Source organism: Frieseomelitta varia, unplaced genomic scaffold (assembly GCF_011392965.1).
Source record: "Frieseomelitta varia isolate USP_RPSP 00005682 unplaced genomic scaffold, Fvar_1.2 scaffold_433, whole genome shotgun sequence".
In the NCBI taxonomy this organism is placed as follows: Eukaryota; Metazoa; Arthropoda; class Insecta; order Hymenoptera; family Apidae; genus Frieseomelitta; species Frieseomelitta varia.
In genome coordinates this window covers 390797-413734 of record NW_025110183.1, presented here as the reverse complement: position 1 = coordinate 413734, position 22938 = coordinate 390797, and the positions used below count along the sequence as shown (strand labels likewise).

At 37.3% G+C, this 22938-nt stretch overlaps 1 protein-coding gene across 1 annotated transcript in view; it reads left to right on the top strand.

Moving 5' to 3' along the window:
• The window catches only part of LOC122532037 (paired box pox-neuro protein), a 40682-nt gene that overhangs the window by 10339 nt on the left and 7405 nt on the right, over positions 1-22938 (top strand). Inside the window, exons 2-3 of the mRNA XM_043660455.1 lie at positions 1857-1895; positions 11691-11911. Of these exons, the coding sequence (XP_043516390.1) occupies positions 1883-1895; positions 11691-11911 (234 nt within the window). The 5' untranslated portion in view covers positions 1857-1882. The remainder of the gene's footprint in view (positions 1-1856; positions 1896-11690; positions 11912-22938) is intronic.

Below are 22938 nucleotides of genomic sequence, written 5' to 3'. Positions count from 1 at the left end.
ATTATTAAATAAATATAAATAATGAAAATAAGATTGTAGTAAAATTGAATTATTACTAAATAAATATAAATAATAAAAATAAGATTGTAATGAAATTAAATTATTACTAAATAAATATAAATAATAAAAATAAGATTGTAATAAAATTAAATTATTATTAAATAAATATTGCGGACTCTGTGGAAAAAATATTTTTTTATACATATATAACAGATACAAATGACTATAATTTCGTAATTGGTGTTTTCGTAAGAATAGGAAGAACAGGGAAAAAAGGATGATTTACTTCTTCAAAATACTGTGGCAGAAAAGCAAGTATTGCGTGACTAGGAAGGAACTTTTAGCAATAGTTATATCTATGTAATATTTCCATATTACCATTGCTTGTCGACGAAAATTGCTACTATAGCTATAATCTTGAAATTGGAATCGGAAATTGTAATAAACTAATGATCGAGATCGGCAGAGCGATTTGTAATAGATGAAGAGAGAATCTAACAGAATCGTGCCCCAAAATTTATTTTCAAAATCAGTTTCCTCAGAAATATTAACTTCGTATAATTTTGTTATTTAAATATCGATATCTAAAGATTTTATTACAACAATTATTCGTCCTAATATCATCTACTACTTTCATAATAATCGTTCATAATAGCCATTCTTCGTCTGTTCCCTCAGTCAAAAGTGCAAAATTGATCTTCGTATGATCATTATCTTCCAAAAATAAATACATTTCAAAGATTTCGTAATAATTATTCATCGTTTATTCTCGATACTAGTTCCAAAAAATTCATCTCCACGCAACCATCATCTTCCATATTCCAAAGGTTTCGTAACAGTGATTAAGTATATTCAGGAATAACTAGCATTCCCAATACTCTATCAGTTTCTACACACATTCTAAAGATAAATAGTCATAATAATAATTGTTCGTCGTTTATTCTTCATATTAATTATTCCATCATCTTCTACGTTCTAAAGATTTCGTAACATTTATTCTCAATACCAGTCACATCCGAAAGTTGCGCCTCAGAATTCATCTTCTACAACGCGAGTGCGCAAATTTCCAATAATTCATTGTGAATACAAGCCAAATCCTGCTCGCTCAGTCTTCGACAATATATATATTTATATATTTTATATATATATATAATATATTTTTGTATAATCAGTCTTCGACAAGCACAGATTTATTACAACCTCCAAATAAAAAACCAAAAAGAATGGAAAAATGCCTCTCGATAAATGTGAAAATTATCGAGAAATTCCGCTAATTCTCGCCTCGAACGTTACATAAAAACGTTAATAAAAATTAATTCGACAGGAATTTTTCTTCGGGGAGGCTCTCGCTGCGCGTCAGGATGAAATTGCACGTGCCTTTGTACCCAGGTTTGTCGCCCCGGTTTGGCGCGAAATCGCCGATACGTGCGCCGATTGCGAATAACCGCGAGGCGGGGCTCAATTTCACCTGCGATTACGTTATTTTCACGGAATGAGAGTCACGGTAGCCACGGCGCGGCGTTGGCGATAATATTTTGCCGCGTGGTACGGTTGCATATTTAAGGGTTGCCATGTCAAGCGTCAAGCGCGCCCTTTGAATACATTTAAATTCATTAACAGTAAAGGCTGTGTTCCCGTAAACTGCGGTGGCGCACACACACACACATGCGAACGTCGTCTTCGAACGTGTATGTACGTACGTGTACACAGCAACGAAATATACAGGCGTATTAAATACGTTATAGTACATTTAATGCAAAACGAACGAACGTTAATTGCATGCCCGTAAAGAATCGACCGATAATTGCAGATGATCCACACGATCGTTAACGAACTGCTCTCGTTCTCTGTTTCAGGCTGTCACGGAAATCCTTGGATCAATATGCCGCATACAGGTGAGTTTCTACAGTTTGTCGATGATCAATCGCATTCGACATTCGACGAATTCATTGATCTTGGGTTTGATTTTCTGCTGCGCTGTATAACGCTAGAACTACCGATCTAAGCAGAGTGTGAAACTTGTGTCAGAGAAGTTCGATTGCGAGAGATTGGGAAAAGTTTGTTATAAAATGGAGAGTACTTGTTCGTTAAGAAGTAAAGTAGCAAAGTATTTGTAAAAAAGTTTTTATTTTATTTGCTGTGTATTTTATAATAAATCATTTGAATTTACATTACGAATCCAGTAATTGTAAATGTAGAAAATTTCTGCGGAAAATCACAGAAATTTCGTCATTTTGACTATTTTGGTAGTTCTAGTGTTAAGTGTAGGAAAATGATGCATATTTAATTGTTATTAACATGTGAAAGTTCCAAATGTCAAAGAAATTTAATATATATAAATTTTATTAATACTCTACTCGTATAAAAATTATACCTCGTACATTATATTATTTATAGATGCTCGAGTTACAGAGTTTTATATTATATTATATGTATTATATATTATATATTATATTAATATATATATAAATTTAATTAATACTCTACTCGTATAAAAATTATACCTCGTGCATTACATTATTTATAGATGCTCGAGTTACAGAGTTTTAAGAAAAAAAAAAACATAAAAAAAGACTGCAAATTCGTTCTTTATAAGATCTTGATTACCTTTGCCTCTTTCACGGGTTATTTACACGTATTCGCTGACGCGAGTACGTAAAATTCCGATTTCTCAGTTTTTCAATTTATATTACCACGAAACTTGCTTGGGAATTTGTAGTTCTACCTCTACTTTCTCAATCCTGTTCGAGGATCTTCTCTTTGGAAAATTATCCGCGCCTCTTAATTACCTTAATTACAACGAAAATTTCCCCTTTTCCTCCGTACTCTTCGTCCTCATCAATCAAAAAGAGCGAAATCCCGCTGCAAATTGCCCTAATCGCCGGTAGGTTGTATCTCCCCCTCCCCCTCCTCTGAGGAGGATGATACAAAATTCAAAATCCACGAACATGAATCGAGCATCGAGGTAAATGAGTCCTGGCAGAGCCGACGTATTAGCAACGCTAATGCAACACCTTGTGTGTATCGGGGGCTCTCGCAGGATTTATGCCGTGACATTTATGCTAGGCCTCCTCGTTATCGTTTCTCGGACATTCAGTACGAGGTCAGCTACCGTCTCGCGTCGGCGAGATCAGAGGACGAGTCGTTGTTCGCTGGTAAAAATTAAAATCGCCCCTCCTTTCCCTTTTTTTTTTTCTTTTTCCTTTTTTTCTCTCCTCGCGTCTGCACGCGCGTTCGCCTTCTTGCTCTTTCGCTCTTTCCCTCCCCTCCCGCGGATGGTCGCTCGAGGCGTCGACTAAATTACGATTTGGAAGCCAGTTTGACAGTAATTAACGAAGAAATTTTATACGGCGAATAATCGAGAATGGCGAGATCTATGGACTTGTTATTAAACGAGTTTAATTACATCGTTCGGCTGCTTCGATTGCCTCTCCCTCTCTCGCTCTCCCTCCATCGTTCGACGTTTCAGAGCGGATTATCACGGGAATTTTTAACAAACCGGAACGCCGCAGGCAGCTATTATAATAACTTCATTTATTTCAAGTACGTTACGAACGAAAGAATGGCAGTAAATTGGTGAATTCTTGCCGCACGAATGTTTCGAAGAAGTTTCGGATTATTAACCTGATAGTTATTATTTACAACATTATTTCTGTTTCTATATTTCTGTTAACCGCAGTAGAGCTTTGCTTTGTTTAGAAATTTATTGAATTTCATTTCGTCACTTATCTGAACGTGAATTTTCATCGCACAAGCGAAAAAATGGTGTAAATTATTAAGAAATTATTAACTCAGTGGAGTTTTATAATTTACATTTATAAATTTACATTTATAATTTTTTTTTTACATTTAGAATTTACATTTCTTAATTTAAGTGGAGTTTTATAATTTACATTTATAATTTAGAATTTACATTTATAATTTTATTACATACGACGCTATACATTATATTTTGCACACTACAATTGGTGACTAATACTTTGTGTTGCGGATTTTCCAGCACTAAGAGCACTTCTCAGTCACTTACGCTCATTTCCAAAATTAAAACATCTGCCACTATACTCTCTGTAGGGTATAATTCATTCCAATTCCCCCCAAATTTCTCATCGTGTAAAACCAGATCAACCGCGAAATGATCCTCAATCTTCGTTGAACCGTGAACACCATCTTCAAGCGTAAGCACCCAAATTGCCCGAGAAATCAGGTCAAAATCTTATCAGCCATTAACGTCCCAATTAGCTGTTTATATAGTTCTAAAGAGAGCCATACCAAAGGGTGTAAGTATCGCTTGTACATTTCAATTACGAGTATATGCGATTTAAGATCGGGTTCAGAGAGAGAAAGAGGAAAGGATCATCGTATCGCGTGCTGTACGTAGAGAGAAGAGAAAGAGAGGAAAAATCTGTTAGCGTAGATGGATCGTGATTACAGGTAGGCAGGTGTATAGTTTGGTTAGGGCCTAAATGGCAAGCGCGATACCGATCGGCGCTTGCCCGTATTAGTTCACTAATTCCGAGCTAACCGTTATTATGTATCCAGAGATACAACCCTTCTCTCTCAGCTCTCTTCCTTGCTCCATCAGCCGTCGCATAAGTATCTAACTAACCCCCTCTAGTTTATGGCCCACACGATGTTACGTGCCGGTATGCACCAACAAGATTTCGCATGCCTTCTTTCTCTTCTCTCCCTTACTAATTAGAATTAGTCTTTTTTACCCTCACGACTCCCTTTTCCCGAGATTTTTTTCTCTTCCGAGCGTCAGATCAAAGTCAAACAACGATTTATGGCAATTGGATCTCATTTTGGTACATTGTACTTTCTTCACTTCTACAATGTTAAGCTGGGAACATTATTAACACTGGTTTCCAAAGTTACGTGCGAAAAATTGTTCTCTAATTAGTTCACACTTTCTTTTTTTTTTTTTTTTTTTTCTTTATAGAGGAATTCAATTTATTATTCATTAGACTGCATGGTTAATCAATCATTAAAATGTTGATTATCCGAAGAGATACTGAATGCGAATAATAGACTAATAGAAATTGAATAATAGTATGGTAATATATTGTGATATATTGATATAATATATAATATATATACAGTAATATATTGAATAATAAAGTGAATAATAAAAATAGTAGAAAATAATAGAAAATATTAGGAGATAGAAGAAATATTAGAGAACTCTATGTAGTAGATATTAAAGAAGTTATTTTTTTCAAAGAATGATAAAAATGATATCTGGATTAACAGAAAAATCAACGACTTAATTATTAATCCATAGAATTTCATCTTTTTATCAATATACGTTATTTGTTTCGTTCATTAAGCCTCATTAGGAGTGTTTAAGACATTTAAATTTCTTTCATGCAAATGTACGAAAATGCGTAACCTAATTACTACATCTTGCAATAACGATCAAGATATAACTTTTATAATATTATATTAAATTAATTTATAATATTATATTAAATAATTAAAATAATTATTGAACGATGTATTAAATATTAAATTATATATGATAATATATAATTTAATATTTTAAATATTAAATTATCAATATTTTAATATTAAAAATACATTAAATATTATATTAAATAATTGAACGATCCATTAAATATTAAATTATACGTGATAATATTAAAAATAATATATCAAACATTAAATTATCAATATTTCAATATTGGAAATACATTAAATATTATATTAAATAATTAAAGTCACAAATCGAAAAGCTTTTTAAAAGTAAACTGTCCAAACCTCTGAATTTCTCCTTCTACGAAAATATATCCAGTGAAGAAAATTAGCAAAAAGACACAGTCGTTCGAACAAATCGAATACTTTACAATGTTCCTTTCCCCGAGATCAGGTGAATCTCCGTCAACCGTTCACCCTCGATTAGTTTCATGCTTTGGCCCATCGTCGATGGGGGAGACTAGACTTGGCTCGGTGAATCCGACAGTTATTCGCGCAATCTCGCCCCGTGAGATTTTTATAAAAGATACGAACGCCGCTTCCTGCTCGGTTTTTGCCGTAATAATAATTTGGCCGGCGGTCTGTCGCTGTTCGGTGTAATTTCGAGGCCTGGATTTTCGGGGCCTGGAACAGGAAGTTCGACACTCTTTCTTGGCCGTGTTCAGCGCCAAAATTAAGGCGTGGAGTGGATAAAGATAAAATAAGGAGAGGGGAAGAAAGTAAAAAAAGAGAAGAAGAAGAAAAAGGAGAAGAAGACGGGAGGAGAGACGCGCATGCGACAGGATTTTTAAAGAGGCGAAATAATAATTCGGAGGCCCGATAAAGCCGAATAAATCGTTAGCTCCGATGTCGGATATCGTCGTATGAATAACGAGGCATCGACACGCGAGAATTTCTCCACTCTTCCTCTCCATTTTTTTAATGTGATTCCCTCGTAATAACGTGCCGAAAAGTTTGTCGCCGCTGAGCGGCGTCCTTAAATCATCCACCACCTTCGGTCGACTCCTCTCGCGTGTTTCTTTCATTATCGTCGACACCTTCTCTCATCTCTCTCCGCGATAATTTTCTTCGCAGCTTTTTTTATCGCAGCGTACATTTTCCCCGCTCGTAATTGCCCCGATCTGGATTACTCGACGAGGAAGCGAGTCCAACGTGCAATTTACCTAACTGTAAAGGATACTTTATATCGATGCCCCGACGAGACGGAAGAGAGATCTCGTGGTTTTTTAAACGGGACGATTTATAAAATTTTAGGACTTCATTGGATGCGGTTTAGAGAGGCTGCGATTATTTCGGACGAAAGCTGTGTCTTAATGGTTGTTGGAAGTTCTTAACTATATTGGAGTCTCATTTTATTGTTGAGATGATCAGTTCCTCTGGGAATATGATGTTTCGTAGCTTTTAAGACTATTGTTCTTAAATTATTCGTGGAAAAGATTTCATTCAAATTTAATCAGACGATCAATATTATAAATTAAATTGTAATTTGGATGTATGATATATGTTTTGTAGCTTGTAAGACCATTGTTCTTAAATTATTCGTGGAAAAGAATTCATTCAAATTTAATCAAACGATCAATATTATAAATTAAACTGTAATTTGGGTGTATGATATATGTTTTGTAACTTGCAAGACCATTGTTCTTAAATTATTCGTGGAAAAGAATTCATTCAAATTTAATCAAACGATCAATATTATAAATTAAACTGTAATTTGGGTGTATGATATATGTTTTGTAACTTGCAAGACCATTGTTCTTAAATTATTCGTGGAAAAGAATTCATTCAAATTTAATCAAACGATCAATATTATAAATTAAACTGTAATTTGGGTGTATGATATATGTTTTGTAGCTTGTAAGACTATTGTTGTTAAATTATTCGTGGAAAAGATTTCATTCAAATTTAATCAAAAATGATCAATATTATAAATTAAATAATAAATTAATTTAATCTCAGCTCGTGGATGATGATCGTTTGCAATTTATTGGTCGCTGTGTGTCGTTGCATGAGTATGCAACAACGATTCACGGAGAGAATCAAGGATTGCCCACGTGTGAAAAAATTTCGTTTCACCAAAATGTCAAAAAATGAAACACACACTGTCGCTGCAACATTACAAGTTCATTGAAAAGATCGCAGAAATATCCGCGATATTCCGTACGTATTCGCCGGTTTAATAATTACGCCGTTGAGTAATCGTCGGCTACCGAAAATGATCGGAGAATGATGGTGTTCTCGCGGTCGGTAAGCCACCGGTTGATTTATGGCTGGCTTAATATCCCGATGTTGTTTGGATCCTTTCCCAGAGAGAAAAGAGAGGAGGAGAGCCTTCGGCGTAACTCAAATTTTATTCCGCGCATGGTCGGCGTTCCCTCTCGTCGCCTCTACGATTTTCAACGATCAATAAAATTAGTGATCGATCGACGTTTTTATTTTCCAGTTTTACGACTCGACTCGAGATAACTGGATTTCTTGGCAAAGTGAGAAAAGATACTTGAAGTCGTGTGGCTTCGGAGTTCGAGAAACGAGAAGCATTTGACGAAACTTGGAATTGGAGATCGATCTTTTCGCAAAGTGAGGGGAAATATTCAAAGTTAATTCAGAAAACTTACAGCTCGGTATAACAATAAAGTTGTTGTAAGATTTAAAGAATGAGATGATGGCCGTGGCTTTGATATACTTAATAAAAAATTGGCGCATTCTAGATTCGTTGAATAAATTTAACGGTAATAATAAATTATAGATATAGTACAAGTATAGATGTAACAGTATTGAATTTGTTAAATAAATTAATTATCTAACTCGTCCACTTTGACACCATTTCAACGAAATTTTCAAAAACGTCGTGAAAGATAAATTTATGCACGAGCTAAAATTCTCTTCATCTCCAGCTCATCTGCAGATCACTATACATATATATATATATATTTTAAATTCCAAAGTCAGGACTTCAAAGATAAGATTACGAATGGCGAAGACACTATGCAAAGCAAAGTAGTCCCGAAAAGGTCGATTTCATTCGTTGAATGTCATAAATTAAACAGCCTCGCGTGGATCCACCGAATCGAAAGTTTCAGTTGCGAATCGAATTATGATAATTTCTCCGTTGGGAAGGAGCTCGTTTAGTGCTCATTTTTGATCTTTGATCGCCGTGCGACAATTCGAAGCAATCGTGCGATTGCCTCGTCGAAGAGCAAGGTGGCCAACAAGAATGTGAGAGATTCGAATGTTAGGAAATCGGGGGGGAAAAAGTTAACGACGATTGGATAACTTTGAAAGCACGGAATTCACGACCGAGTCTGGCTCTCGCTGATGTTACTAGAAGTCATCAGGTTTCTGTTCGTTCGTTGTCGAACGATCACCAGCAAATGCTTGATTTCCCGGTTTAAATGGCGCGCCGTTTCGATGTAACATCTCATTCCGTGATATTTTCCACGAACAGACTTGCCAGTTCTGGAAATTAATCGAACGGTTGACTCGCGTTGAGGACACATGTAGAGGATATTAGTTCGCGTAGAGGATATTAGTTCTGTGCTAATGATATTAATAACAGTAGTGATAATGACATGGTATTAATCCACATTTAGACGTGGACAAATTTCTCTGTCGTTTCACAAACGTACTAATTTTAAAATTAACGCCAGAGGATCGAACGAAAGAAATATAATGGTGGAATGATGAGTATTGAAGTTGATGACTACAAGCGTGTATTTGTATTTACCGTCAAGAAATAGTAACACGCAAAAGGATTTGATTTTATAATACAATAAAAACTGTAGATATTTATTATGATATAATATGTAACATATAAATTCTCTGTAATTTAATCATTCAAATTAGATAATAATGATCCTTTTGAAGGTTCTAATAATTTCATCTTTCATCATTTTACGAACCACGATTTCATGCTTTCCTCCCTGCTGAGGTATAGATCCCTTTCAATAAACCGGATAATAATAATTCTTCAAATGTTCCAGTAATCTCGTCTCCGTAAATATTCCTTTGCGAATGCATTGAAGCTGAGATTATTCTCATTTCATGCTCTTTAATCGTCGAATGGCGCAGAGAATCGCACAAGGCAACGTAAAGCGTAAAGCATCCACCATAAATTCTCCGTCGCCGTAAAGGAGCTTACTTTGTAGCAATTAAAATGCGCGTAACTACACGACAGAGGGACAGGTAACAATTACGCGACCTCGGCTCACGCCTAAGCTGTTATCAACGGTATCGAAAATCCTCAGAACGCGTTATCGTCGCGAGGATCGTCGGAGAACAAGCGCAGAATGAGCGGCTGTCTCCGTTTTACAATGCAACGAGACGCGTCGCGATTGGCAAACTCTCCTTGAGGAAAGAGCCTCAGATCCTGGATAATTTCGTTTCGCGCGCGGTGCGTGAAAAATTGGTAAAAACGGTGATTCGAACGTCCGGGAGGACGTTTCGAAAATTAGCGGAAAACAATCCCGGCGAGCATTATTCTGCGTTCTCGTCCCTTGTCCCTCGACATCCGCCGACGGAACAACGGATAATTATACGTCTCCCTTCCCTCAAGAAAGAATGTCAAGATGACGATTCTCTGTCAGATCCCTTTCTGTTTTCGTCCCTCGGCGATCGTTCGAAACTCGACCAATACTTGTGAATACTTGGATTCTTCGAATCGGTTCAATTTCATTGTCTTAACGCTTTACCGATGGCGGTAAATAGTCGATTAATAGGCTGCCAGTGGATAAACTGTTAAAATTCTTTATATCTTTACATTTCATATAGAGTTGTTGTACTTTATTATTGTGAGATTTTATTATTATTTTTATTTATATTATATTTGTTATTATTTGTATTTATATCATAATATACTGTATAATATAATATATCTACTATATACTATATTATAATATAATACAATATAATGCTATATATAATATAATACTATAATATATAATATATAATACAATACAATATACTGTACTATATATAATATAATATATCTACTATATACTATATTATAATACAATATTATGCTATATATAATATAATACTGTAATGTATAATATATATAGTATATAATATATTATACAGTATACTATATGATGTAAATATATTATTATATTATAGAATATGATATTACATTATATGTGTTATTATATTATATTAATAATTTTTTATTATTATGAGATTCTGCTAATCTTTAATTGTATTAAAGAAAGGATAAGCTTTAGAAATGGGATGGTTAAAAGACATCAGAGAGTAGGAAATAGGAATAAGCTATTTCGTCAATTTTTCTTTGGATTGTAGATTCGTTCTATGCATTTCTAGAACGGACTGCGGCGAACAAAGGTCTGGAAACCAATGATTTCGTTCTGTCATTACCTCACTGTGTCATTATAGGTTAGGAAAAATGCATCTGCCCAATGCTCCACCCTAAACCAGGATAATTGTTAGCGGATCATTGCCATTTTATAAAAGAGACACAGCTGCAGCTTGGCAATACCATCGATCTTTTCCTTCCACCAGGCAGTTAATGATTTAATTTCGTTAAAACGAGATTTTCTCGAGATTATCGTCCTGGTAATTATCCTGGCTTTTCCTCTTGCTTGAAAGCAAAACAGACGCATACGTTCTAATTTTCTACGTCTCTCTAACATTCCATTGTTAATAGATAGAAAAAAAATTGTTGATGAATGAAATTTTCATATAAAAAGACATTGTTGACTAATATTAGGAATATTATTAGATAATTTTCACAAAAAGAAGTTGTTGGTAGATAAAATCTTCATTGGATAACTAATATTAGAAATATTATCAGGTAATTTTCATATATAGAAGTTGTTGATAAATAAAATCTTCATTGGATAACTAATATTAGAAATATTATTAGGTAATTTTCATATATAGAAGTTGTTGATAGATAAAATTTTCATTAAATAACTAATATTGGAAATGAATTTTCATTGGATAACTAATATTGGAAATGAATTTTCATTGGATAACTAATATTGGAAATGAATTTTCATTGGATAACTAATATTGGAAATGAATTTTCATTGGATAACTAATATTAGAAATGCATTTTCATTGGATAATTAATATAAGAAATGAATATTAGAAATGAACTTTCATTAATTAACTAATATTTGAAATAAAAAGAAATGAAAGAAGAAACGAAAGAGACTTCAAGTTGGGCCCAAACGAAATCGTTTAATTATACGCTGGTGTTGTAGGTCAAGCAGGAGTCAATCAATTGGGTGGTGTGTTCGTTAATGGGAGGCCATTGCCCGATTGCGTTCGACAAAGAATCGTGCAGCTCGCCTTGGTCGGTGTCAGGCCTTGCGATATTTCACGCCAACTTCTCGTCTCTCACGGATGCGTGTCGAAGATCCTCACGAGATTCTACGAAACGGGTAGCATCCGACCAGGAAGCATCGGTGGAAGCAAAACCAAAGTGAGTATTATTTCTAACAAGCCGTACTGAGCAACGAACGAAAAGAAAAAAAAGAAAAAGAAACAGAGTAACACGAAAAACTGTCGAACTGCTTTATGTATTTGTTAGTTATCGTTCTTTTGCGTTCTTCCGGTAGAATAAACTAGGGCGATAACGTGCTTCCAGTAGAAACGCTTAACACTTCTGTTGATCATACTAATTTCTATGATCGCGATCACGAGAATCGTTATTTGAAATTATACAAGTTTACACGTGGCTGTTAAATCCCGAGGAAGATACTCACGAAGCTACAATTGACTATTTCGAACAGCCTCGAGCAACTGCGGGAAGTCTTCTTGTTTCAGATCGGCATCGACCACTCGCGGAGATATCCACTCTCTTATTCTAAATAGCTCGTTTCTATTAATTTTTAATATCTTGTGTCAATATCTGTAGGATATTTAATTAAACCTCGATCGAGAGGGATCTATAATACGTACGAGGTTGGCACATTTGATTCAAAGTCAGTTCAGTAAATTTATTTCAATAAATTGCGATACCTCCCGCTTTTTTATTTCTACGTTCTTCCACATCTTCCGGATTAATCGACATCGCCGTTAATCTCCAATTTATACACCGTATCGCAGAGCGCAAATGATATAATTACGCTCTAACTCGAGAACGTGTTGCCATAAACGTTTTGCCCCTCTCGCTTAACCCGTCGAAATAACCAATCTCGCTTCGCACGATCAATCGTAGAACTCGAAGATCATTTCGAAAGGGACGAGTTGTAAAAAAGAAAAAAAGTAAAAGAAGAAAAAAGAGAGACGAAGATCGTCAGCGGCTGGAAGGTTAACGAGGATTAGTTTAACGTGTTTCCCACGTACAGAGGAATTAAGGAGGCAGGACAGTTTGACGGGCCTAAAAATTACGAATACTTTGGAGGGCTAGTAAAACAGAAGTACATATTTGATTGATATGAGCTTTTGTGGTTTCTTTGAACACATTACGAACTATAAAAAGCGACATTAAAAGTGAAAAAAGAGACGGCTCTTATTTAGCTTTTTAACGGCATCCTTTTACATAACTTTCTTTTTTACATTGCCTATCGGTGTGCGTGATTCCAGCCAAGCAGGATTAGCTGCAAGAAAAAGGCAAAAAGAGTTCAAGAGTAAACAATATTCTCTAGGGATTGAAAATTATGAAAATAGCAGCTATTTGTTTTTGATGTATCGAATTTATGCCAAAAATTTCTATGTCTTTTGTTTTTATTTTTCGAAATTGTTAAAAATTAAAAAATGTCCGATCGTCAATATCTGGTAAATGTTACACTAAAGATACGTACCAAGTTTCACAGTAATCGGTTGGTTAGATTCCGAGGTATCTTGCACACCGTTTCTAAAAATCTAGTTTCGACAAAAACGCGTTCAAAGTTTCATATGTATCCTTTACTTACTCTTTTTACTTATATATCACGGCTCACAGTTCTTACAATTCGCAACTAAATTGAATCCAAATCTCCTAATACTCACCAAAAAGTGATATTTAGATCGCACGGTTTACACTTTATATAATACTGCTTAAAGTTGATAAACAGTGATACAAAATTCAAATTATTTATGTATCCGCGGATTTATTATTTATACCCCATAAATCAGGACCTTTTGTATCTTATTTCTAAGACTTCAAACTACTACTTAAAACGAAACAAAAGAAAATTCCAAACTATCCCGACCTCTTTAAACCACGCGTGCGATTTGTTTTTCGAAAACTGAATATGCACCGGCGGTAACTGGCAATAGAACAAAGGGAGACAGACAGAGGGAAGGGGGTGATGGCGAAGCGTTTGCAAAAAAAGCGTAATAAACGCGAGGAGAGGATGTGCGTGCGTTATGGGGCGGTGACACTGATGAGAGAAGGCGAGACGCGGGCGCGCAGAAGTCGTCGGCCGAGGGCAGCAGCACACGGCGCTGATGTGATTTTAAGTAAGGGCTGCGCGGAGCCGACAGCGCGCGCAATTATCCAAACACCTTGCAGCGGCGTGCATTTGCATAATTTCATGGCTTTGCACGGTCGGTTTTCTTGCGCGAGGGCCGCGGCCTCGCCTCGGTGTCGCGCGCGGAATTATCGGCGGACGTGTTGCGTTGTCTCGTATCTCCGCTCGAAGGAGGGTGGAGAGAGGAGAGAGAGAGAGTGAAACGATGGCCGAGGGAATCGCGGGACCCGATCGTAAAAGCCGATCGTTCCGACCGAAAACGAGTCGAATTAGATGCACTTAGCGATCCTTTAAGGCTCGTTTTTACGCGCGAAAAGTGAAATTCCGCCGGGCGTGTTCGCGAGCACGTTGCCCCGCCGCTTTTCTTAATGCGTGTCCGATTTGAAATTCAAATTCTTTCTTCGTTTACGACGCCGACGGCGCGAGTCTCTTCGACTCACGATATTAAACACCTCTTTTTTTTTTCTTTCTCCTTCTTTGACGAGGTTCGGGAAAGTGAAATCGATCGATCGGAGAATGATAGAATCTCAGGTGACAGGAACAAAAGAGATGGGATTTGGAAATTTTACTCCGATCGATCGGGATATACGATTTAAATCAAGTGCAAAATCAGAAGTGCTGTACGGGTTTAAAGTCTTTTGTATTTACTTTTCTCTTTTTTTTTTTGTAATTGATAAAACTGCGTTATTTATTGAAAATAAACGGTAGATTCTCTCTCTTTCATTACCATTGCCATTATAATCGGCTGTACATGCAAATCGCATATACTTTGATATCTTCCGAAAACAGATTTCACTTCATATTAAAATCATCAACTACCACAGTCTGTTTCTTTCTGAAAGACAGCTCCGAAAAGATAAGCTGAGAAACTTAATTCGCGGGAGCGTTTCGAGAACACTAAACGAAGTCGGTTCGACTCTTGAAACTTGACCGAGTCAGAACTGAGGCTCTGGAAACGGCGTCACGAAGGAAATTACGAGTTAACGCGGCAGCAGCGCGCCGACTACGCGATATCTCGTGGGTTACACGCGTCCGATAATCAACGGTCCACGGGTGGTGCTTGGATTATCTCTTCGTCCAGATGGATCCTCCGCGATACGATGGTACCCTGAGCGAAGCTCAGAGGATGCCAGAGGAGCATCCCAGAAGAAGAAGAAGAAGAAGAAGAAGAGAAAGAGACAAAAAAGGAGGGGGGAAAGGGAAAAAGAGGAAGAGAAGAGAGAAGCAAGAGGAAGCCGCGTTGTATTACGCGCGTGACGTCACTAATGACAATATAATTGCACGCTACCAACACGGTGAATTTCTTACGACGCGCCCGTGCGGGGAACTCGCGCGATCCCCGTTTCGGCTTAATGAATTTATTTTAATAACGACCAGGCCTCGCGTACATCGACCTCCCGGCGCTGAATTGCGATCCGCGTTACTCTCTTCCTCTTCTCCTTCTTCTTATTCTTCTTCCTCCTCCTCCTCCTCCTCCTCCTCCTCCTCTTCGTCTTCTTCTTCTTCTTCTTCTTTAGCGGACGCTCTGCTGCGTGGAAACCTGAAGAGCATATTTAAATTCTGACTCGAGGACGATTACGAGCGCATGTAAACGATCGTCATCAACGGCCATTATCGTGTGGCGTGTTCGTTTTTGGTGCCCAGGCGACGCCAAAATAGTCGAGCCGCCGGATATTGCAGTTTCTGCAGTTTCTATCGCGACTTTCCATCCTTTTCCTGAAGTAGACGGAGAAGAGAAAGGGCCGAATTTGAGAAAATTTTCCCTTCCGAGCGATTGATTTGGATCGAATTGAAGATTCAAAGGCCGATAACTGAAATTTACAAAAGTATAGTTAGTATTAATTGGTATAATTAATATTTTGATAGTATAGTTAGTTTCGACGCAAATGTTCCCTTTGTAGCGATTGATTTGGATCGAGTTGAAAATTCAAAGGCCGATAATTGAAATTTACAAGAGTACTTACACTCGTGACGTTTGTAATATTTTCATGGAAAAAGTTAGAGACTTTTATCGTTTTTGTTAGTATTAGTTAGTATAATTAGTATTTTGTTAGTATTGGTTAGTATAATTAGTATTTTGTTAATATTAGTTAGTATAATTAGTATTTTGTTAGTATTAATTAGTATAATTGATATTTTGATAGTAAGTTTCGACGCAAATTTTGGTTTGAATTGAATTGAAGATTCAAAAAGTGGAAAAATTCGTCAATTGAAATTTACAAAATTATACTTACACTCGTGAGTCTGTAATATTTTCATGGAAAAAAATTACACCGATCATTTTTTGTTAGTATTAGTTAGTATAGTTAGTTTCGATGCTAAGAGGAGGGTATTACAACTCGGTGATTTCAACGCTTGGACAAACGGTGTTTTCTTAGAAACGTTTCTTACGAGAGTTCTTTGTACATTTATGTGCGGTCTCGTAGGAAGTTAAATTGCTTCTTTCACAATGCCATAAAATGGCATCTTCTTTCGCCGTGCCGTTAATTAACAGATTCATCATTTATTTAGCTTTGAAACGTTATTAGGCAATGAAAATGGACAATACTTTGATGTATTTTTTTAATGCATTATGAAAACTTTCCAGGCCTTGTTTATATATTTTCTCATTTTACGTTATTTAAGCGGCTTTTACGTGTCGTTTGTCGTGCGTCATTAAACGTCTACTTTCGAAGGAACCTTCAAACATTTAAGCTTTGACATTATTTAAACGTTGCCGAAGATGTTGCGAGATAATTTCTTCCTTGTGGAAATTAAAATTGCCTAATGACAATAAAAAGAAAAAAAACAGATGTGTATATTGGAAGATCTTTATTACGTCTTGATAAGCTGGCTTAAAATTCTGCATCTTAACTCTCGATTAACCTGATATTTTGACAAGAGCAAGTTGAAAAAGAACGAAACACCGGTATAAAATTCGAGCCGAAGAACACATTAATTACATGGTAGCTTTAATCTGATTATCATCTCCTGAAAGCTACTTTTCACTCTGCTTTCGCCGAACGTTCATTAAAATTTGTCGAAAAATTCTTGCCAGGTAACGAAAGATAAGTGTCGACTGTCGGCTGTCGACCGAAACCGCAAGCCCACTATTTTAAACGTCGGGTTTTTGGAGGAAAGTCATCCCGGTGGATTTCATCTTGCCGACGAAAGGAGTTCGAGTCAACGATACGTCAAACGTGACTCGCGTGGGAGTTTCCGATGAAACGCGAACGAAATTCAACCAAAGTGTAAAGTGTAAAGCAGATTTTTGGTAGTATATACCAGTGAGACGATTAATAAACACGTGTGTTATTTTAATAGTTAAATTTTACACGAAGGATCGCAAGGATTTGGTCGATGATTCGTCAGACTGAAACTTCACTTGCGTGAAATTCAATTGTGAAATTGCTTACGATTATAATCTCGTAAATATACGTCGTTTTACGATAGCGAAAGTTAGTAAAGGACGATTTTTATTCAAAGCATTAAAATAATTGCCATCGCGAGAAGATATTAAGGAATACAAAACAACGATTAAATTTTATAAACACGAATCAATAAGATATTATAATCGACCTTTAAATATTGAAGATTCTTCTTCAAATTCATCGAAGTATCTTTACTTCTTACTTCGAGAAATTTTCAGAATAATTACTCGTGGAATGTTCAATGTTCATCGCGCATGAAAACGCGAACGAAGACGCTATCTCATCATTAGACAGATACACGCGCGTCACCGATAAAAGCAATAGCATGCGTGCGTGCGTGCGTGTGTGTGTGTGTGTGTGTGTGTGTTTTTATTTGCAAATTACAAATTACAAGGGAAATTACGCTCGAGATACCAGTATCTCGATCATATTCATCGACGCGGTGGTCGTCGCGGTGCGTTCCAGGAAATCCGTCACGGTCGTTAGCCGGGGCCGATTATTTTCCAATCGACCGGCTAATTTGCGAATTAATTGTCCAACTATCCGTCCCGATCTACACGTGTTCAAACCGTGGTTTTCGAACCGTGTAAAGCTACTTTCGTCCTCGTTGCTCGTTATCGTCGCCGAGTGTTGTACGTATGTACGTACATACGTGCTCGAAGCGGCGCGATACGCGTCAGATAATGGCGTCGCATCACGGCAGAGGAAATCGTCTCATGAAAAATGTACGCCCCCTTCCACGTCGAAACCCTCCCGATAATAAAGTGGAACGCGAAGAAAATCGTTCCCTCTTTCAACATTTCTCTCTCTTTCTCTCTCTCTCTCTCTCTCTCTTTCGTACAACTTGGTGGCCGACTATCGCGACGACACAGGTGTGCGCCGGTCCACGAAATTTCTTGATTGCCCGGTTCGTCCGGGGGAAGGAAATCGTGCGACTCTTTCCTGGAATTGCCGAGTTTTCTGGCGAAGATACGCATCGGCCAAGAATTAATTCACCAACGTGTGCGAGACACGTCCCCCCTCGCCATTTGCCCCGCTCGCGTATGCTATTACCCTGCATAATGAGAATTGCCGAGTGTCGTATTTGCGGAGAATCGAGATTGGCCGAACGGCGCGTAATGGTTTTAAGATACGCGAAATTACACGTGTCTCCAGGCGAAGGTGTATGTATCGGAAATTTTACCGCCGGTATTTTCTTCTCTCTTCTTTTTTCTCCTCTCTTTCTCGAGTTTCCCTTTGCGTTCTGTTCAAAATGATATACGTCACAAGTCGATACATACACAGACGGATGGTTGTTTTGTAGGGATTCTTTTTGGGTTTTACAGTTGTCTTAATAGTCGAAAAATGTAAATTATAATATAATATAATATATGTGTAAATTCGAAATATTTATAATATATAATATAATATTTGTAGTATATTATTATAATAGTTATAATATTTATAACACCCAAAACTTGATATTTGTACACTTAGAAACTTTTAGTATTCTACAACCTTATGTTTCAGTAGAAAATATTTTCAAAGGTACAAACAAGTGTCTGAATATTTAAGAGCAATAATATCTATTGTATGCTGATTGCTATCTATTTGCACGCTGATTACTACACACGTTTCATCTTTATTCTCGATTAATACCGATTCAATTTACCTCAGTACCTTTCATCAGTGATTTTAATAACAACCTCGAAAAATAACGAAAGGAATACATTTTCAATATTCGAACGGTTGTTTCTCCTTCGACGCGTGTCCTATAATAATCACTTTCCTCAACCACAGAGATCGTTCAATGCCATTCAGTACACTTCTCTCCAAGAACGCGTCATAAATATTCTCGCATGCGAACGCTCGTTTTCCCTCAACTCGATTCACCATTCGTCGATTTCACAAACGTTTCCATTTATCTGGTAATTAAGATCTCGCGGGAACACTCGGCGACGAGTCGCGCTTGAGCTTTCTGACTGATGGGTATTTATTTCCCGATGCATGATTTAGTAACAGCCAGTTGAACGTCGTGGAACGACGAAAACAAACAACCGGCAATCGCTAGCCAGCGTTCGAGCTAGTTCCGTTCCGAGGATTGTTAATATCGTTGAAACTGGCAAACTAGTAAGTTGTTAAAACTAACAATTTGTATTGTATATAATAAATTGACCAACGCACGTGTTGGCGTTATCTTTTGTCAAAGAAAATCTAGTTCGGTTCTTTTAGCTTCCAGCTTTAATTAATACGTTCGTACGAGGAACTTTGGAATATTTTGTATTTCAATAATTTATTTTTATCTTCCATCAATCGTATCGTAAATTCGTTACACGTAGCTTTAATTTCATTTTTAATCTTACAAACGATTAAAGAAGCGATTCAATCCGCAGCGCCATTACTGCAACATTAAAGAATCGTCCCAATTTAAACTCGAGGCTCAAGTATACCTGGAAATTCATGACCACCGAAAAAAAAAAAAAAAAAGGGGACACTTTTTCTCACTCCCTAATTTCTTCGACCACCCTTTAGCCACCAACCTCAAACGACAAATTCCCCAAAACGTACCTTCAAACCCACGGAAAGAAAGGACCCAATATATTACACAACTGTCTCTCTCTCCCCCTCTCCCCCCCCCCCCCCAAAAAAAAAGGAAGTGGAGAAACGTTGATATCAAAACGATCATCAAAAAAAAAAAAAAAAAAAACTGCCGGCAATCGTCCGAAAGAGTGCTCGAGTAAATTGGTCGGTCCCAAAAAATAAAAAAGATGTTATTTCAACCGATCTCCGCTTATACATATATATATGTACATGTATATATACACGTCTTATCACGAACAACAATTGGGGCAACCCCAAGTGCATCAGAAGCGACAGAGTACAGCCCCTTCGAACAGTAATTACCGAGTTGGTCAACCTGTTCGATAGGAGTTTACGTTATCTAACGTTTAGCGCCAGATGTCCATGCGGCCAATTTCCTTTGTGACATGGTGTGCGGTGTGTAGTGTGATGTGGCACGCACACGAAAGACACACGGCTGGGTCGCCAGGAGCCGCCATAGTCAGTCGGGGCCACTCAAGGGTACAACGCGCCGAGAGGGTAGGCATTAGGACACCGGTATATCGTGGGCCGGGGTAATTGTGGCAATGACGACGGAAGTGTCAGATTAGAATCTGAGATGCTCCCGGGACGCACGCGATGCTTGTCCTAACCCCTGAAACTATTAGGCGGACGGACGGGGAGACGGCTGCCCCCTTAAACGTTCTGCCTACCAGCGGTGCTCCCATATCGGTCCCATTCAATGCACACACACACACACACACACACACACACACACACACACACACACACACACACACACACACACACACACACACACACACACCCACACACACACACACACACACACACACACACACACACACACACACACACACACACACACACACACACGCTCGCTCTTGCTCGGAAAAGATAATTGACCAGTCTATCGCAATATTGGAACATTGTCAACTTGTAATTTGAATTCATTTGGGTTTTGGGAAGCTCTTGGGAATTTTTGGATATTTTGATCAATGATTTTTCGTAGATTACGTAGATTTCTTTTTTTTTTCAATTTTTGGATATTTTAAAATCTTTGAACATTTTATAATTCGTTCTACCGTTACACGTTGAAATGGATTTCGTTACACATTGAAACACTGGAAATTTGCTTATTTCTTTTAATATTCACTATCTATTTAATAATCGTGGAATTTTCTCTTGATTGTTCATTGTTCAGTGTCCAGCAATTTGTTTCTTTGAAATTTCTTTTAATTTTGTTCCACCTCGAGTATTTAGTAATTTTTAATGAACTTGATAATTTCTTATATTTGATGTTTGATCATTTGAATAATTAAATATCATTAAATGATTAGATAATTAAATAATTAATAGTATTAAATATTGAACAACTAAATGCAACTCTTTTGATCATCGTCGAATATGATTTGATATTCTTTATTCGAACTAACTTTCGTTAGATACTTATTGCGAAGGTATTCTCTGCAGGTCATTAAAGTCATTTGATAGGTCATCTCGAAACGAGTCGAGAATTATTACAACACTCTTGCGTTACATGCTTTAGGTAATTTACTAGATAACGAAAGGTATAATTTGGCAACTAACAGATAATATCTCCCAGTTGCTTTTCCTGAAATGCAACAACGGCCACATAATGCAACAAGCGATACCTTACACTTACGCCATTTTTTCTTTATCAATGAAAATTAACATTAATAATTATCATTAAACGAGCCGCAATGAAATGTTACGAAGAAACACATACGAAAGTAGAACTTGTAATCCAAATATGTAATATCAATTACTTTATTACTATTGATACATGATCTAGAGATTTGAAAAAGTTCGCATAGAGAATGAAAAAGGGAGGCGGACCAGTTCATAAAACACATAGTGTAAAATTACGTTACGATCTGCGAGAACGTTCCACCGGCATTTAACTCAATGTTATAAAATAATTAAATAACGAAACCTTCCTAATTGGAACAATCGAGTAACAAAATATGAGATTGAAAGTTGAAACTGTATTGGAACAACGGAACAATTGGAATTCAAACAATCGAAGGTAGACAAAATTAATCACACACTAATAACTAAACTAAATTAAACTAACAAACAAAATTAATCACACGCTAACAATTAAACTGTATTAACCACTTGCGCTGGCAACTGATTGCGGACCATAACGAGTGACCAAACCATATACTACAAATAATTCGTCTTTCTTTTTGAAAATACTCGTCGGTATGATATCACTGGATAGAAATTATATTATTTATTTTGCCCGGAATTTTTTCGTCCCAAAATTGCAATATTTATAAATATACTTAAAACTGAGGAAATATTGCAATTTTGGGACGAAAAATTCTCGACGTGCGTCTCACGTCATTCCAGCGCAAGAGGTTAAAACCAATTGAAATGATAAATTGAGGTGACAATCGACGAAACGATTAAATAAAATAATAACCAAGAAAAAGTTTACGATCGCAGAAAAAAAGGAAATACTAGGTTGCCCCCTGCGCAGAGAGTCTCGCGAGGAACAATCCCTCACCATCTTGATGGTACCGTTTCTCCCCGGGTGTCGGTGGCGTGGCCGCCCCAGAGGAATCGACGATCTCGAAAATCTGTGTACGACGAATAACATTTCCATCGCGTTAGCATAAAATTATCGAGAGCCCGGGCGCCTGGCCAACCTTATTAGCAAGTCAAATGAGGGAACGGTGGCCAGATTTGAGCACCACTGGGGCCCACTCGAAGGAATGGGGCCCCAAGTCGAAAAGAAACGGGACGCGTGGTCTGCGATGAGAGCAGATGAGCCCGCCTCCATGGTAAACCGGGGCTAAACTGTAATAAAGTGCTGTACGCATTACCCACCTACCTTCGGGACCTTATCCGTTATCTGATCCGCCGGCTCGGTGGTGCCAACGTGCTTCACCTGTGAACGACATATGGCCGCTGCTTTCGCTGCCCCTTTCGACGACAGTGTGACCACTTTCGTGTTAATTTGTCGATGAGATAGCGGCCGGCTACCCGGCCGGAAGGAAAAATGACCAGGCTAATGATCGACAACGGTCGCCGCCATCAAACCGTTGCCAATGTCC